Below are 19,075 nucleotides of genomic sequence, written 5' to 3' on the forward strand. Positions count from 1 at the left end.
TGGCATGATGTTAAAGTGACAACCTCTTGCATGGTAATTAGTAGGGCTGCGCAATATAACCGGTATTTACCGGTTCAGACATGAAATCGATACGTAATGCGATACGCTGATCGAAAATCGGTATTTCGACATGCATTCGGAAAACTTCGAAACACTCGGAAATCTTCGGATATTTCCGTTTTTCACACCGGAAATCAGGTTAAGTTCGGTTTGAAGTTGCGTTCTTCATTTTTGTTCAAGTGTTTCGCAATGTTTTGTATCTGAATGTTTAAATATTTACTCATTGATGACCAGTGATCTCGGAAATATCCTGACCAGATCAAGTTGCTTTTTTTGAGAGTGGAGAAACTTGTTCAAACTTGTAACCACTGTGTTGATGCTAAATTGATCTTTTCCTTGTTTCATTTGTGCCAAAAATTATTTATTTTGTCACGATTAAAAGTTTTTACTAAAGCATAGTGATTTTGTGGTGTTTTTGCTTTTTAAATCAAGCATTAACTCGATTATAAGTAGTTTTTTTGTTTTACAAAAATCTTGCAATATATTGCAATACATATCGCAATATATACTTTTGCATCGCAATATTAAAAATTCTCCGCAATAGCCACCCCTAGTAATTAAATCACTGGGATCGTGTATCGCGGATGAAGCTTAGTAATGCTTCATCACAGGTTAGTGACTACATACAGTGGGATGTGCAGCATATTTACATCAGCAGCATGAACTGAAACCCCTCCGGGCAGATGTATAGAAAGAGCAAATTGCAATTTTTGTCATTAGTGTAAGCATAGGCGGATCCAGAGGGTGGTGCAGAGGTCCGCACACACCCACCCACCCTCGTCCTGAAAGTTTATCAAATGACGATTTAAACTCGCGTGAAAACGGGTGAAAATGCCCCCAACCCCCTTTCACAAAAAGCTGTGTCCGCACCTGAAGTGTAAGTAATGTTCCTTTCCAGCTGACTAAATATGAGCACACGTGCATCTGCCTTTGTTAAGTATTGCAATATTTCATGCTTCTATTTTCAACTGCTAAATATTGCATGCTTCTATTTAGAGTGGCGAGGACTTTAACGCTGCCATTTCCCCGTTGTGATACTGTAATGATGGTGATCGATCGCGAATAACACATCCTCTGTGAATCCCACCCGTGACAGGTGTTTACAACCCGGATTTTGTCACTAGGGCGTTGCCGTATCTTCACGACACGAAATGAAAGTATGTGAGTTAATTGGTTCTTTGCCGCTCGGAACACATTCCGTTTACATCACGGCGTGTCAGCCTGAGGTGGGAGTGAAGTCCGAGGTGAAGGGTTCCGAAGGTTTACCGCTCGAGCGAACACCACGAGCACGGGTAGGATGTTGGCAAACCTGGAAACACAATCACAGGTACCTGTCGTAACTAAGGGAGGCAACTCTACAAAGCGAATTGCGGCTTCTTAGGTGACTGGGCCACCCGTGTCTCAGAGTGAAAGAAGTGTCTCCGATTGATGTCACAGTGAAAACGTATCAAACAATGCGCATTCTGTTTATAAACAGCTTGGGTTCCTGGTCGAAGATCCGGGTTAGAATATTGATCTTCAGTAACCCATGCTTGTCGGAAGAGGCGACTAACGGGATCAGGTGGTCAGGCTCGCTGACTTGTTTGACACACGTCATCGTTTCCCAACTGCGTAGATCGATGCTCATGCTGTTGATCACTCGATTATTTACAGACCGCCGCCATATAGCTGGAATATTGCTGATTGCGGCGTTCAGCAACAAACCAACTAACCTAGTAAACAAATATCCCTGTATCACGTGCTCCATTGAAATGGACGGCGGTCAGACCCCGAGACTGGCTGAGTTGGACTTGTGGATTGTTGATCATTGCACGTGTTTTCAAGCAAAGATCTGTTTGGGTCATACTCGATTATTTCCATACCTCGTGCTTTAGCGTGAATATTGCTAAATGCATCGTCAAACACCGTTTAAATAACCTCTCAATATCAAATGGTTTACGGACAAAAGAGCCTTAATTGGCAAAGAAAGGAATTTGAAGTTTTGGGTATTAAATTCACACCTGAATTGAATGACTTATGGGTAATCAACACAAAAAAGACTTGAAGAAATTAATAGATTATTGGCAACATGGAGAAAAAGACATCTCACAATGATCGGCAAAATCACTGTAATTAAAACATTGGCTCTTTCAAAACTTGTTCACATTTTCAATTCTTTACCTAATCCAGCTGATGAATTTATCACTTCCCTTTAGAGACTATTTTTCAGATTCATTTGGAACGACAAAAATGATAAAATTAAACTTAGCACTTTGAAAAAGGATTATACAGAAGGGGGTTTACGCATGATAGATATTAAAACCTTTGTTAATGCCATGAAATTATCCACACTCAGACTTTATTTGAGAAAAACAAATATGAGTAATCCATGCAAGTTTCCATTAAATGATATACTAAAATATGGAGCAAATTTTCAGAATATTGTTGAAATTGATAATCCTTTTTGGAAAGATGTTTTATTGGCATGGAAATTATACTGTAATAAGAATACCATAGAAGCAGAAAACATTAAAGGAATTTTAGCACAACCTTTATGGCTGAATAGTAATTTCAAAAACCCAAATCACTTTATCAGGCATTGGGCTAAAAATGGAATTTTAACAATTAAGGACCTTTGTAATGAAGATGGTTTTATGTCTCTTGAAGATCTGAAGTTCAAATTTGATATTAGAGGTACATATATGGATCTTCGATATGTTTTCTATATCATACCTGAATCATGGAAATTGACCATAAAACAATACAGAAATATACATAACAATGATCTGGATGATAACTTTCTTTATAAAGATTTTATGGATTTGAAAAAAGGTTCAAGATTATTTTATGATAAACTCTTATCTGACAATATTAAACCTCATATTTGCCTAAAATGGGAAAACTTATTTTACGATATTGATTTTGATTGGCGTATGATTTTTAATATTTGCAGAAGGAATGTGAAAGATGTAAAACTTTTAGACTTTCAATTTAAATTTTGCACAGAATTATTTATACAAAAAAAAGAACTTATGAAAATGAAACTGGTTGACAATGCAGTATGTAGCCTTTGTAATGTTGATAGTGAAACTTTATGTCATGTATATTGGGAATGTGTTGTAACCCAAACCTTCTGGAAGGAACTGGAAAACTGGATAATCCAAAATATACAGAAATTTGAAATAACAAAGACCTTGGTTTGGTTTGGAATTTTGGGTAATAAGCCATTGCTAAATCATATAATCTTATCTACTAAAATATATATATATACTTGCACTTTGAAGAAAATAATTCCAAAAGTTAATAATTTTTTAAAATTTTGAAAGACATTTATACGGTTAAAAATTTCATATCCAGAAGGAACAATAAATCTGATAAATTTTCAGACAAATGGTTTCCTTTATTCTCAATATTTAATTTCTGACGTAATCTTTAATGAAAGGGGAATAATTGTTACTGGGGTATATTCTCTCTATGCTATCAGTTGACCTAACATTTGTGTTGAACCCAATGAACTTTGATCATGTATTTATGCATTTATTGCTTTACTTTATATGCTTGTACTCAATTATGGGAACAAATAAAAAGATTTAAAAAAAAAAAAAGCCTTAATTAACATTCACGAGCATTTGTATTCAAAACGTGCCATCACAAACATATATACATATTTATATATTTTTCTGCTTAGCGTAGGGGCGGTGGGGTAGTCTAGAGGTTAAAGCGTTCGCTCGTCACGCCGAAGTCCCGGGTTCGATTCCCCAAGTAGGTACTATATGCGTGAAGCCCATTTCTGGTGTCCCCCGCCGTGATATTGCTGGAATATTGCTCAAAGCGGAGTAAACTCACTCCATCTGCTTAGCGTAAACCCTATGTTACCTATAATATTGAAACCCGTAGGTCGTCCAACCCGTTTCAATAACGCTATTATAATCCCTTTGTAGGTGTACCACACAGTACGTACTTGTAGGTCTTATGTAATACATATACGTTGTACATGACCGTGATAGTACACAAGTCAGTAATTTGCATAAATCAATATTCGAGGGGCCAGTCACCCAGTTTTGCCTGAGACCTGCACTTACTAGCTTTCCTGTATCTTAGGACATACTATACGGGCAGCGTATGCGACATCTCTGGTGAATGGACAAAATCGCGATATCACGGAAATCGTGCAGGCCGCGTATATGAACCCTATTGACAGAGAAGATCTGCAAACAAAACTAGACTCATTGATCGTGACGGCGGTCAGTCTCCGAGGTTGGTTGCGTGACGCTTGTGAAGGGTGGTTAGTTGCAGTATTGTTATGTCAAGATCTGCGTGGCTCATACTCGATGGTTTCCATACCTCGTCCTACAGCTTGACTATATTGCTTAATGCATTGTCAAACACCATTCGTCCACAAGCACTATCAAATGTCAACGACATATCCATATGAGTGAGTGAGTTACCATAGGCGAATCCAGGGGTGGTGGTGGTGGGGTTGTACAGGGGTGTCCCCCCCCCCAACACCCCTCCCCTTTTGTGCTGAAAGTATGTTAAATGAACATTGAAACTCGGGTGAAAATGAAGCGTGCACCCTCCTTTTCTCAATTGTGTGCAAACCCCCCTTTCCCAAACTGCTGTATCCACCCTGGTTAGTGGATGATCTATCACTCTCTGTTTGATGAGAATTTAGTTCTGTATGTTGGTGCGCATATATCCATTATAAATAATTTATCCGTTTCTACTTCAAATGTAAATGTCTAGTTTAAATATATGTGTGAATGGTGTAATTATTTCGTTTTATGACATAAAACTCATTATTTCTAGTCAATTAAACAATGTATTCAGATGTAACTCTCCACAGCTTGATCTTGTTTCGACTTTTATTACCCTCTGCAACAGGGAAAGCAAAAATACAAATGTACATTTTAAAAATTGAAACCACGTTGAGCGATATTTCACCGATTTGAGAATTCGTGAAATCTTTCAAGGTCTTAGAATTGTGGATGGAAACCCGTGTCTCAACTAAGTACTGAGAGTCGAACGCAGATCCCTAACTTACGGTACACTAATAGTACTAACGCCCAGTTCCTCGACTCACGTCTAAGTGCCGGGAATCCCATCCGGGGTCCAATGACGTCTACTAGCATTGGGAACTGAACCCGGGTCTTCGAATCACGTCTATATACTGGGAATACCCACCCGGGTCTTCGAATCACGTCTAAATACTGGGAATACCCACCCGGGTCTTCGAATCACGTCTATATACTGGGAATACACACCCGGGTCTTCGAATCACGACTAAATACTGGAAATACCCAGCCGGGTCTTCGAATCACGTCTATATACTGGGAATACCCACTCGGGTCTTCGGACCACGTCTAAACTGGGAATACCCACCCGGGTCTTCGAATCACGTCTAAATACTGGGAATACACACCCGCGTCTTCGAATCACGTCTATATACTGGGTCTTCTCGAATCACGTCTATATACTGGGAGTCTCAGTCGGGTCTCGAATCACGTCTATATATACTGGAAATACACGCCCGAGTCTTCGAATCACGTCTAAATACTGTGAATACACACCCGGGTCTTCGAACCACGTCTAAATACTGGGAATACACACCCGGGTCTTCGAATCACGTCTATATACTGGGAATACCCACCCGGGTCTTCGAATCACGTCTATATACCGGGAATACCCACCCGGGTCTTCGAAACACGTCTTTATACTGGGAATCCCACCCGCGTTTGGAATCACGTCTAAATACTGGGAATACCCACCCGGGTCTTCGATTCACGTCTATATACCGGGAATACCCTCCCGGGTCTTCGATTCACGTCTATATACTGGGAGTCTCAGTCGGATCTCGAATCACGTCTATATACTGGGAATCCAACCCGGATCTTCGATCGACTCACATCTAAATACTAGGAATCCCAGCCGGGTCCCGAATCACGTCTAAATCCTTGGAATCCCATCCGGGTCTCGAATCACGTCTATGTATTGGGAACCCGGGTCTCTACTCACTGGGAATCGAGATAGTTACACCCGAACGACCCTCTAGAAATCGTTACCAAGTTTCGATCACACGAAAACTTTGTAACAATTAACATCTATCAAAGTAATTTCGGTATCGCTGCAGGTAATTGCGACACAGCCATAACAAGATGCAAACACACATAATGACTACACGTGCACAAAGGCTTCTCAACGTACCATTTAGTAGGTATAACCGTCCTGGCATCTGCAGACGTAGTTAACAGTAGAAACCCCACCTGATCGTTATCGCAGTGTTTACATTAACAATCAACTTGTCTTTCACTCTCGTTCGAGACAGTTTCGATTTTCACCGCCGATGCGAATCCTTGATGTGTAAACACAGATTCTGACGTCTTTCTGTGAAGTTCAGGCATGGAAATATATATATAACACGTGTGTGGATGTATATGTGTGTGTATATTTACATATATGATCAATCATTACGTAAATACGCAGGTGGATGACACAGGCTAAAACTAAACTATATAGGTTTAATATGGATATTTCTATCATGCCATTACAGTCAATTACGCTTATAACAAACATGTATATAACTAGCTTTTTGGGGTATTGTTTTTCCTACTTGTTGTTTTTGGTCGAAATGGGTATGACGTTTAAAACTAAATTAGTGGCCCCTTTGAGTTCGTTATAACCGTGGTTTACTATATATCGTGTCACTGATTACTAAGAATTTGGTCTTGATTCCAACCAGAAAGACGGGCGGTGGGGTAGCCTAGTGGTTAAAGCGTTCGCTCGTCACGCTGAAGACCCGGGTTCGAATCCCCATGGGTACAATGTGTGAAGCCCATTTCTGGTGTCCCCCGCCGTGATATTGCAGGAATATTGCTCAAAGCAGCGTAAAACTACTCACTCACTCATTGCTACCAGAAAGACCCCAATTGACTTGTGAAGTGAAAATAAAATCATGTGTACACGGATCCATTATACGGGGTAATGACGTTATTGCCTATTAGCATGATCCATCGGTGTATGGAGCTTAACACACATTGATTATTTCATTCATTAATGTATACCTCGAGTGATTAAATCCCTCACACCCCTTGTCTCACGCTTCACATACACACCCGCATGTATCATATCCATATATTCTCATATCCCAACCCCCCTACAGACCCTAAAACACAAAACACCACCCTGGGTTATATCTAAACCAGTAACCCAACTCGGTCCGTAGCCCAACCCCTAAAGAATGTATTACATAGGAGTCCGACTCAAGTCTGAACTTATTTGTAAGTCCAGATTGAATAATTTCTGAAATTAAACATTAGTTTCGGCTCCTTCTGAATTTTACTCTTTGTATGTTGGTATATATTTATCAATGGATTTTATTAATTCATTATGTATTTCTTGGATTAAACGCTCGTCACCTGTAACAGTACACGTGCTATCTCTGGCGTAAACGTTTTAAATTTCCAAGGTAAACTGTTGTTTTGTTTGAATCACTTTCGTCGGTCACAAAAATGTCCGCTTGGGCTTTGATCTGTCCTGAATCAAACGTCGAGCACTTAGTTCCCAGACTGCGACTCCAACGGTGAAACGAAACGTTCCTGATGTCGGAGTTGAAATACGTTTTTTAAATCCTCTGCAGTTTAATTGTATTTTCACAAGGATTAAACCGGTTGTCCTAATACCTGAAAATAACCGACGCGGGTCAGAGAAAAGAATCTATTGCCAACAAGGCATCCGTTTCTTTTATCAAAATATTACCCTATAAATCTTTTAGGATACATTGTGGTTAAGTGTTTTATGTAGAAATGGAACAGTATACGAGAGGGACTTCATTAGATCGGTTACAAGAGAATGTCCTCGTTGAGGTCCTGTCTAAAGATAGAACGAGCGTATACTGTCTAAGTCCTAGCTAACATGGCCTTCATTCAGATCCCCTTATACAGAGCCCTTGCTGTTAACAGTGGTAACGTCTTGAGAACACAGACCTAAGCCCTCTGAGCCTAAGCAAACACATTTCTTTGCCCCACAAACTCCCAACTCTTGTCTCATTGTGCACTGGGTGGCGAGGTCTCGTCACTCAAACACCAGAGCACGTGCAGGGGACGGGAAATGTCTGATCAGACGTCAGGGACTGAGGTGGGAACAATCGGAGGCGTTAGTGGGGCATAGCTGAACATCAACCGTTACACTATTAACGTTCCAGATTTGAAGGTGGAGCGAGTAGATGACGGACTTCATAACAAAGAATTACCTCAGCCACATAGGAATCCATCCTTTGCTATATAATCAATATCCACCCACCCACTTCAACCACAGCACTCCCTAAAGACACGACCCACCCTAACCCTACCCAGCCCCACCCATGGGATGGAACAATAGTCCCTTACGCCATAATCATATCCTGCTGTTGAATCAAATATTACAATGTGACTATAATGATAATATTAATAGTACTCACGATCTTAAAATTGGTGCTATGACTTTTTCTGCTTTTAAATGACAATGTAATGAATACATGTTTTTGAAATAAAACTCATTCCGAGTATGTACTTACAATGTCTATTAATGCAAACTTGTTCTCGTCACTATATGGCTGGAATAATGCCGATGTGACGCAAAACCCAACTCAACCCAACTCACGATAATGGCATGGTACTATTCCTTATCTGAACGGCTTTAGCAAAATGTTCTCACCAATGTTTCACTGATTCTATAGTGCTATCCACCCTGTTATCACGTCTATATACTGGAAATACCCACTCGGGTCCCAACTCCATGAAGGTAATTATGTGAGTGAGTGATGTTACGGCATTAAATGGCGAAGAAACTCCGCCGTATTGTGTTGGTTTGTTGTTGAACGCCGCACTCAGCATTATCCCAGCCATATAACGGCGTAAATACCGAGTCTGGGCCAGAAAATCCAGTGATTGACCTCACAAGCTACGGAGGTGCAACAGGACGACATATGTCAACCAACTGCAAGTCAGCGAGGCTGGCCACCCGATCCTGTTAGTCCTGTGACTCAGACCAATTCTCCAAGCCGGATCTTCACCGGTCGCAGTAATGAGTAAGTGAGTGTGTTGAGTTTAACGGTGCTATGGACAGTATGCCAGTGACATCACTGTGTGTCAGCTAGATGTGAAACCCGTGTGCATTAGCATATAACACACAAATTCAAGTTAAAAGACCTTTTTTAAAATGCAGGAATATTCGATTCTGGTGATCGCGTACGAACTGATTTCATGAAGGGGTGCGGTTCGATTCCCCGAATACCCGAGTGAACCGTAACAGCCATACTGTACATGTTTGCTGGTAAATACAAAGCGTATATAGGTCAGCAAACTTTGACCTTACACATAAGCCAAGCAGAGAGATCCGTGTTTGTTGGAGTCGTCACCGCATATTACACACATCAAGAAACAATTGCCAGTGGGTTGCCATGAATAGGACAAGAATAGAAGATTCCCTTCCACAGTCAAATCAGCGACATTCAGATTTTGAAGAGTTTTACTTTATTACGGCCAACGTCGATTTAAATAAAAGCGACAAAACATGTTCATTATCATAACAAAAGCCATCGTATTGCTCCAGCTAGGACACTTGTTTGTGTTGAAGAACCACTGTTATAGTGATGACACCCGGTGTTTGCGAAGAGGTAAGCTTAACATGCTCCACCGGCCCTCGTCTCTGTGAGAGGGGCAGTTTACGCGAATGGAAGATGGTTCCAGCTTTGGTTCAATCCTACAAGCACCACAAGAATCATCAAGGATCGCGATAGGAGGGCAATATCGACCATGCGACCTATACATTCTATTGTTTTCAAATCTATGCTAGTTTCGGTGGCCATTCTTGATTATACACACATTCAATAACAGTCCTCCCAGACGTTGGAATGTAAGTACTTCTGGGCCAGGCAATTCAGTGATTGACTTCATTACCATCGATCGATCGCATGCAGTCAACCAATTCTCCGAGCGTGACCACCTGATCCATTTCGTCTCCTCTGACAGCAAGAACTTGTTACTTGGGATTGTTCTATATTATTACCACTAATTCCCACGGACTAGGCCATCAAAAGAACCAAAATAGACAGATACATTGAACGTTTGATGTCTACAGATAGGGACCTAAATGTATTATCGAGACAACAGATATATGGTACACTGTAACTCAAGGTTGATGATGACAGTCCAGTGTATTTCTCTGGAAGGGAGTGGCGTGAAGCGTCCAATCGTCAAAGACGCCGCACTTTACTATGCAGAGGTGGGCCTAGATTTTCGAAGCTCTCTTAGAACTAAGATAGTCGTAAGTTAATGTTAATGTATGGCACTTACGCCTATCTTAGCGCTAAGAGAGCTTCGAAAATCTAGGCCCTGAGTCCCTTTTGAATGCCAGAAGCCCATGATCCTGGGTCCGAATCAAATATTTCGCCCTAGTATAATTCTTGTTTTGATAGCTGCTTATCGGTGAGTCTGGGCTCTTGGGGAACACCTAAACCTGCATCACTTCAAGCTTTTCTCCCATAGCAAGAAGACACGACGAAATACTTTGATTCTATTTAAAGCTAAAATTGCAACACTCACTCACTCACTCACTCCTCTGTATTCTGAGGCCTACTTTTACTCCATCAATATAAATCGTTTTTCGTACAATAGCACGTCGGTAGAACAGCACATTCTATTCAGCAAAGTTGTTATCAAAATATATTGAACGGTTTGCGCACCACCATTCCTTTGACAACTGTTGCATTGATACCTATTCATAGGCATTCTGCATAATGTTCCCCAAACACATTCAAAAAGGCCAAATGTTTAACAAATGGGCGTCGAAATCGAGTTGTAAATGAAACTCGTAATGTCCACAGTTGAAAAGCAGAGCAGCTGTAAGGATGATAGCAAGTCATTCTAAAGACATAACACGCCAAGTTGAGCGTGTTGTATATTTCGTTTCTGGGTAATTCAGACTCAACTCCTCAGATGGGTGGTAGAGGTGGGTTTGTCATGATTTTGAATGGATATTGCTAAAACCATCCATACGAGGTCATTGACTAGTCATTTTTCCAGAATAATAGCACTGCTGACAGCTAGCAGCTTAAACCTGAATTATAGGAGAACCCCAAGGATAAGGACGAATCAGGGTGGATTTAGAGAAGGGGGATTCAAGGTGGATTTCGAGAAGGGGGATTCAGGACGGATTTCGAGATGGGGGATTCAGGATTCGAGGATGGATTTCGAGAAGAGAAGGGATTCAAGACGGATTTCCAGAGAAGGGATTCAGGACGGATTTCCAGATGGGGGATTCAGGATGGATTTAAAGAAGGGGGATTCTGGACGGATTTCGAGAAGGGGGATTCAGGGTAGATATTGAGAAGGGAGGATTTACAGAATGGAGGATTCAGGGAGGATTTAGAAAATGGAGGATTTAGCGAGGGGTGGATTCAGGGTGAATTTAGAAAAGGGAGGAAAATCAGTCTAGAATCAGAGAAGGTCGCAAGGGTTTATCTGTCACCGTCAAGCACGCTTAATATGTTATAGTATACAAAACAAAAACACTTGGTGATATGATACGACAATTGAAATTACCAAAGGAGACAATTGAAATTACCAAACTCATCTGGGATGTTGTAATGGGGCACCTGCTCCATTTTCCAAAACAGTTTATCCGTGCTTGATTGAAAAACATGACCTTTACATTGTAAACATATATATCAACAAACATCTCGTCCCTCGTGCTAGACTATTATGCATGAGGGCCCTGGCTATGTACCATCTAGCGTTTTGATAAGAAATCGTTTTCCTTGCGGATATTTTGCAGCGTCTCCCCCAGTAAACTACACTTCTACATATTTTAACATGCCCTTTCGATAATGAAATATGTGAATTAAGCTACAGTACTAGATGGTACCTCACTCCATATTGTTCAAGCCAGCCGCGTTTATTAGCTGGGCGTCACCTTTTGAATGACGCCATTTGTATATGTGTACCAGTAGTATTAGGCACGAAGAAAAACGATTCGTGTAGTATTCTTCCAGTCGTATCATATCTTAATATAAGAGTTAGATCACGACATGACAGCTGAGGATGGGACGCGCGAGCTGAACATTGTATGGGCTTCTTTGCATTAAACATACTGCGTACAATAAAATTCCGAATACAAGGATGATATCGTTCCAAATCAGAGATTGAGTTTGATTCAAAGCGATTTTGAAGTCTAGTGTCAGCGTAATTATGGAATGAGAGCCTGGAGTGGAACAGGTTTCGGGCGTTTACCGATTTGGCGAAAATGACAAACTCCGACCAAATCAGTGAGTGAGTGAGTGATTTGGATTTAACTCGAACTGATTCCAATCATAGACCACTTTGGTGATTTTCTGCTCCATTCTTGTAGACCATTAACTCTTTGTATATGTAGACGTTTCGTGCGGTATATGGGGATTCTGGGTTGTCGGAGTACGTCCTAAGAGGTTCGTACTAACGGGGTTCTTTAATGCGCCGACGTCCTGGTGTAAGAACGCGAAGGTTGACACTGAACAAACCCTCCGATTATTTACGTTGGCAATACCTGTGTATCATATGACTAGAGTAATTGTAGAGCTGTATCAGATGACCGTCAACAGGGGGACTGTGACCTTGGTTTGTCATCTTACCCGTTGCCATGGATGTGAGCTCACCTAACAGTCCCTGCCCTGCCTCCCTCCCCTCCTGACGACCTGCCACACATCACAGCCCTAATGATTCTGCCACACAACCCCACTCCCCACCAACAACAAAAATGGCCGCGTTCCACAAAGCGATCTAGCTATAGTGTTAAATTACGACTATCGTAACTCTGATGTTTGAACATTCGCTTACGTTAGTCGTAACGCAGGAACAAACCACAAACCACAGAGAGATCGTAACTGCTGTGGTTCCTACACTTTAACGTAGGTTAAAACGGTCGTACTGCTAACACCGCTTCGTGAGACAGGTCCCTTCTGAAGTAAAAGCACCTGAATGAAGTCCGCTGTGTAGGGAAACGCCTCCTGCCCGAAAACCTCAAGTATTTGACACTAGACACTGAACAACTATCCCGTGTTGAAGCTAAGTAATAAATACTCTTCAGTCAATGTCCATATTCAGGGTTAATCAACACAATATTGACTCGTGTTCCTACTGGAGAATTCCGCGCTGTTACGAAGGTAACGGCACAGATTAGTTGACGTAATGGTGTGGGAACAGATTCGTGTGCTACTTTTAACGACCTGATGACGTTATTTGATAGGACATATTTGAACACTAAATACAGTGTGGCTATCTGTATGAAACAACACTGATAATCGGGTTTATAGGCTTGTTATGGCTAATATTGACACAATAACCCATACTACTCGTTATATTGTGCATCAAGGACGAACTTGGGCCATGAGTAAGTCGACTATTCATGAGCACATCAGTTGTCGCCCCTAGACAACAACCTTGAGGTATTACTGTACGACACCATCGTGCATTTGTTTGCACGTTATGAACCAATCATAAGAATTTGTGGCCCCACATTAGACCATAAATTTATATTGCTTGATCGGATGTTGAACTGAAAGTGCTGGCTTGAGATAGTATCGACAAAGCGGCGAAATCGTGTTAGTCGCTAATGTAAAGCTACCATTCACGCCTTCAAAAATGTTCATAAAAGTCCGTCGCTGAATTGAATGAGTGAGTGAGTTGGGTTTTACGCCGCCTTTAACAATATTCCAGCAATATCACGGCGGGAGACACCAGAAATGGGCTTCACACATTGCACACATGGTTTGAATCGAACCCGGGTCTTCAGCGAGACGAGGGAACGCCTTAACCGCTAGGTTACCCCATCGCCTCCCGAATTGAATTGAATTCAGCCAAACCTTTTCTTTGGGAAATGTATTTTTATAAGCGTTGGTCTAAAAACACGATGGGTTGATTTACTACCCGTGCTGTATTGTTTTACGTTTATATATACATAGTCTCTGACAAATACCTAGTTTAATCGAAACATTTGATGTAATAAAGATATATAGTGTTGGAACAAGTCTTAGGGTAATTAAAAATCATATATTATAATTTGCATTGCAGGGTAGTTTCGACAATGGTTTTCGAATATGCATCATAACAAATTTCAATTTCGGCACCAAAATGAAAACAAAAAAGGACAAGAAAACAAACACGAAGTTTTTAAGCCGTCTGAAACAAATCTTTATAGGATAGTGTCGTTTGATAAAGCTGTCGGAACGCTACGGATGTCGTAAGTCTGCGTTACGTACGACCGTCGTAAGTCTGCGTTACGTACGACCGTCGTAAGTCTGCGTTACGTATTTTTGTTACAATGATCTTGAACTGGGGCCACGGTGCGCGCTATTCTATGACCCTCCTCATTATTCTGCTTCGGAGCCCATATCGCAATGATAATTGACATACATGTCTCACGGACAGCTAGGGATTCTGTGTTCTGACATAACGCCCCAGGCTCAACAACCGTCAACTGCATCCAGAACGGGACATCATAACATTTCGCACAACGCTTGCCCCGCTTTTCTTGTTTAGAAACAAGGCAAGGACCTTTTTATGTTATTGGTTAGAATGAGCAACACGGCCAGATGACTTAGAAACAGTTTTCAGGATTTATACATCGTAGACGTGGTCGTTGTGGCATCGGCAGTTTCTACTGAGAGATTTGAACCAATGACCACCGAATCCTTTCATGGGTAAGGGATACAAGGTCTCAGACAAATTATTACAAAAACACACCTCCGTTTTAGATTATTTAGAGTGAGTGAGTTTAGGTTTACGCCATATTCCATTAATGTGGTCATCAGTCTGACGCACGTTTTTATCAGTCTAGGGTTTTGGGGTTAAAACCATGTTTCATGGTAAAGATGTGAGAAGCCTATTGTTTTTCTTCAATCCATGAAAGTCGTAAGGGTCGACTAATGAAGGATGGGGATATCAGACTCACTGACATGTTGATTCATGTCATCGTATCCTGTCGGCGTAGATCGATGCTCATGATGTCAATCACTGGATTGTCTGACTCGGTGATATATGATCGCCGTGTAATAACAGGCATTTTGCTGAGTCTGGCGTTAAACAATAAACACACTCACATCATTAGACAGCTCTGTCACGCGGTCGTCATCAATACCATGTTTACATTTCGTGACCTTCTGAACACGTATAATCGGTGTAGACGAAAGCCACATATTCATAAGACATTATGCTGACAATGCGAAAGAGCCATTACCGATTTGTTTAGGATCCAGTTACAAAGGAATTTAAGAAGGAGAAGTCACGCCAAGCCTCAGTTAAAATCTGCGCACACTACAAGTGATTTAGTCTGTCTCACAGTCCCTGAACCACATTATTTTCCCTAAAGCCTAGCCTTCCCTGTAGTACTAAAGCCCTAAACGAAGCAAGTCTAGATTTTCCCAGGTTCAGGTTCTGAATCTCTGGTCTCCCTAGGGCTCCTTTTCAATCAAAATGGGCTTGTTTGTTACTATCAAAATTATATATATTCAGAGACTAAGCCTTAGTCTACAAGTGCTTATGACCCCCAAACATATATTCGTATTCACTGACTGACATCTTTGAAATACGTCACTTCAGTTTGTCAGGAAATATACTTAATGTTTCGAGACATTCCGGCGTTTTAGCCCGTTTGAAAAATCTTAAATAAAATTGTAAATCAGGTATGCAATTTAACTGGAATATATCATTTGTTTAAGTGACATTGACATTAGTAATTATGGAGTAGATGGAGTAGACCTCGTATTCGTCTTCCGAATAATCAAATTATATAAATGCACTTCAAAGTAATAAACCCCGTGGAGACTTTGTCTGAAGCCTGTTGAGAAGTCATATGCATTGCAATTTGACTGAAAATACACCTCTATCGGATTTTAATAGGAAATCTGCCTTTCTGTAACATCCTCCTATTAGAGTGAGTTAGCAGCCAAATTCCCTCAACATACATCCGTCTACACACAATGGTGAAACACGAACTGGTCAGATTAATATCTTGGATACTCGTGTTACCATGTAATGAGTGAGTGAGTGATAGGGTGAGTGAGTTAAACGCCTCTTTAAATAAAACAGTATTGCAGCCTCTGTTGTTTACAATCTCAATCTACCAAATAGTACTTAATAAGTTCGTTATAACGTTAACCCATTTTCTCACAGAATTAAGTACAATAATTGTGTGTAGAATTCTTTAGTTATGCCATCCCAGTATATTTCAGATTATTTCATTTGGTACATGTTATATCTTCTCTTTAGTATGGAATATATCATATAAATTTTCGAATCTAAACAGGAGACAACAAATACAAACTAGAGCTAAAACTCCCAACACATGGCATGAGAATAACAAATCAATAGAGAGTACGCATAGTTACAGTTATAACAAATTACCATGACATTGTCTATATGTAGCGAAACCTCCATAATCCGGACAACCGTTTCGGGACCAAAGGTAATGCACCATTGGTAGAAAGAGAAAGTAATGTCGGTCTGTGTATATAGAGAGTCTGCAATTATGTATATACTCTACTCCTCCAACAGAAACGCCCGGAAAGGCAGGTTTCCGTCTATTGTTGACCTTGGACTTTCACTTGAAATGGTTCTTCTTACACGAGCAAAGAAGTCAAACCGCAGAGTGCATCGTCTTTTAACAATACTGTTAATAGATTTCAAGTCGCCCAAAAACAACCCCACAAGTCAAGACCGTTCAGACAATGTACAGTTATTGTCGACATTGGAGGAAATTGTAGAATTGTACTTGTACGTTTCATATTCAAATACTTTTGAGGATGGATGAGCGAGCTTTTCTCGCGATGAGGGGAATTATCGATCTATGTCTTCTCGGGACACAAAGACTGGAGGAGAATCTTTGAAGTTACCGTTGCCATTGCTCGCACAGGTAAGGCATCGCAGCTGATCTACGAACGTACGAGTACAAGACACATAAAAACCCGAATAAACAATCCACCTACCTTGACTTTATCGCTGTCGAAAATCGCAGACGCACATCCGAGAAACACAAACATTAATGTCGCCAAAAATTCGGCTAAAACTGCTCTCCAAAACGGAAAAGATTTCGCCTCTCGCAAATCAAATAATTTTCCTGCTGCGCCAGGTCCGAATCTTATTGAATCAATTTTGTTGGCGACATACATGAAATACCCCTCCATGGTGAATGATTATCCGATGAACAAAGACCTAATTGCTGGGAAGAACAAGCACTGCGTTCGAGCAGACGACACAAGGCGAGCAAGCAGCATCTATTGCTCGTGCGAAGTGTTTGACATGTATTTATATTGGTCACCAGTGTCACGTGACTGCTGCGACAGTTACACTCATTCATAAGAAGCACTGGAGTTGTGCTTCACGTTGCCCTGTGGGTCATTGGCGTTACTACGGCCATCGGAGTTGATACACTGTGGATACACGTCGCTTTTGCTCTTTGTGTAGTGTTTGGCTAGCTGGGATTGCGGGCTACAGTAGAATGATTTATTGAATAGTTATGGGTGGTTTAAGTGCGGCGGCACTTCGTGAAAGATTAGATGTGTCATTTCGTTGAAAGAAAAAAGGTGTTAATGAGCTTATGATTATCATACGTGGTTATGTTCATGAAATGTTGCGTTATAACATTTTCATGCAGATACTCGTGTTCTGTGCAACATGCATGCCATTTGTGTAGTGTTTTGTGTCTCTATTTTTGTTTTAATTTTGCGTGGGGGTGGGGGTGGGGTTGGAGTTGTATGTCGGGTGGTGATGGGGTGGGAGAAGATTTGGGGCATTTTTACGAACAGTCTTGGGAATGAGAGTAAATTGGTTCACGGTTTGGACTTGTCCATGGACCTTTCTAATAAAACTACCCATTAAGATCCGGGTTAGAATTGGTCTTCAGCAACCAATCCTTGTAAGAGGCGACTAACGGTATTGGGTGGTCAGGCTCGCTGCGTAGATGATGATGATCGACTGCTGATGCCAGTCACTGGATCGTCTGGTCCACTGGATGTAGCTAATTCGACTTTTTCATAAATTGTTTTAGTCTTTTCCATGGCCCTTACTTATTATATTTCCTTTCGATTGACATAAGGCATGTCCACGGACCTTACTAATACCCTTTTCTACAGATATCACAAGATATTTTCCTCGGACCTTACTAATACAACTTCCTACATATAACATAGGGAGTGTCCACCGACTTTACTAATAAGACTTTCTTTCAGATGGCATATAACTTTACGCTAGTCCACCGGCCGCTTACTTATTCGACCTTCTTATAAATAACGTCAGGTGTGTCCACGGACCTCACCAATACGACCTCCTTATATATAACGTTAGGTGTGTCCACGGACCTCTGCAATACGACCTCCTTATAAATAACGCTAGGTGTGTCCACGGACCTCACTAATACGACCTCTTTTAAATGACACTGGGTGTGTCCACGGACCTCATTAATACGACTTTCTTTTAAATGACAGTGGGTGTGTCCACGGACCTCACTAATACGACTTTCTTTTAAATGACAGTGGGTGTGTCCACTGACCTCACTAATACGACTTTCTTTTAAATGACAGTGGGTGTGTCCACGGACCTTAATAATACGACTTTCTTTTAAATGACACTGGGTGTGTCCACGGACCTCACTAATACGACTTTCTTTTAAATGACACTGGGTGTGTCCACGGACCTCACTAATACGACTTTCTTTTAAATGACACTGGGTGTGTTCACGGACCTCATTAATACGACTTTGTTTTAAATGACACTGGGTGTGTCCACGGACCTCACTAATACGACTTTCTTTTAAATGACACTGGGTGTGTCCACGGACCTCACTAATACGACTTTGTTTTAAATGACACTGGGTGTGTCCACGGACCTCACTAATACGACTTTGTTTTAAATGACACTGGGTGTGTCCACGGACCTCACTAATACGACCTCTTTTAAATGACACTGGGTGTGTCCACGGACCTCATTAATACGACTTTCTTTTAAATGACACTGGGTGTGTCCACGGACCT

At 41.1% G+C, this 19,075-nt stretch overlaps 1 protein-coding gene across 1 annotated transcript in view; it reads right to left on the reverse strand.

The window, feature by feature from the left end:
- LOC124288495 (aquaporin AQPAn.G-like) overlaps positions 1-17,357 on the reverse strand; it is a 52,865-nt gene extending 35,508 nt beyond the window's left edge. Inside the window, exon 1 of the mRNA XM_046725013.1 lies at positions 17,033-17,357. Within this exon, the coding sequence (XP_046580969.1) occupies positions 17,033-17,230 (198 nt within the window). The 5' untranslated portion in view covers positions 17,231-17,357. The remainder of the gene's footprint in view (positions 1-17,032) is intronic.
- Positions 17,358-19,075: the final 1,718 nt, after the last annotated feature.

This window comes from Haliotis rubra, unplaced genomic scaffold (assembly GCF_003918875.1).
Source record: "Haliotis rubra isolate DU_JTF1 unplaced genomic scaffold, ASM391887v1 Scf419, whole genome shotgun sequence".
Taxonomy (NCBI): Eukaryota; Metazoa; Mollusca; class Gastropoda; order Lepetellida; family Haliotidae; genus Haliotis; species Haliotis rubra.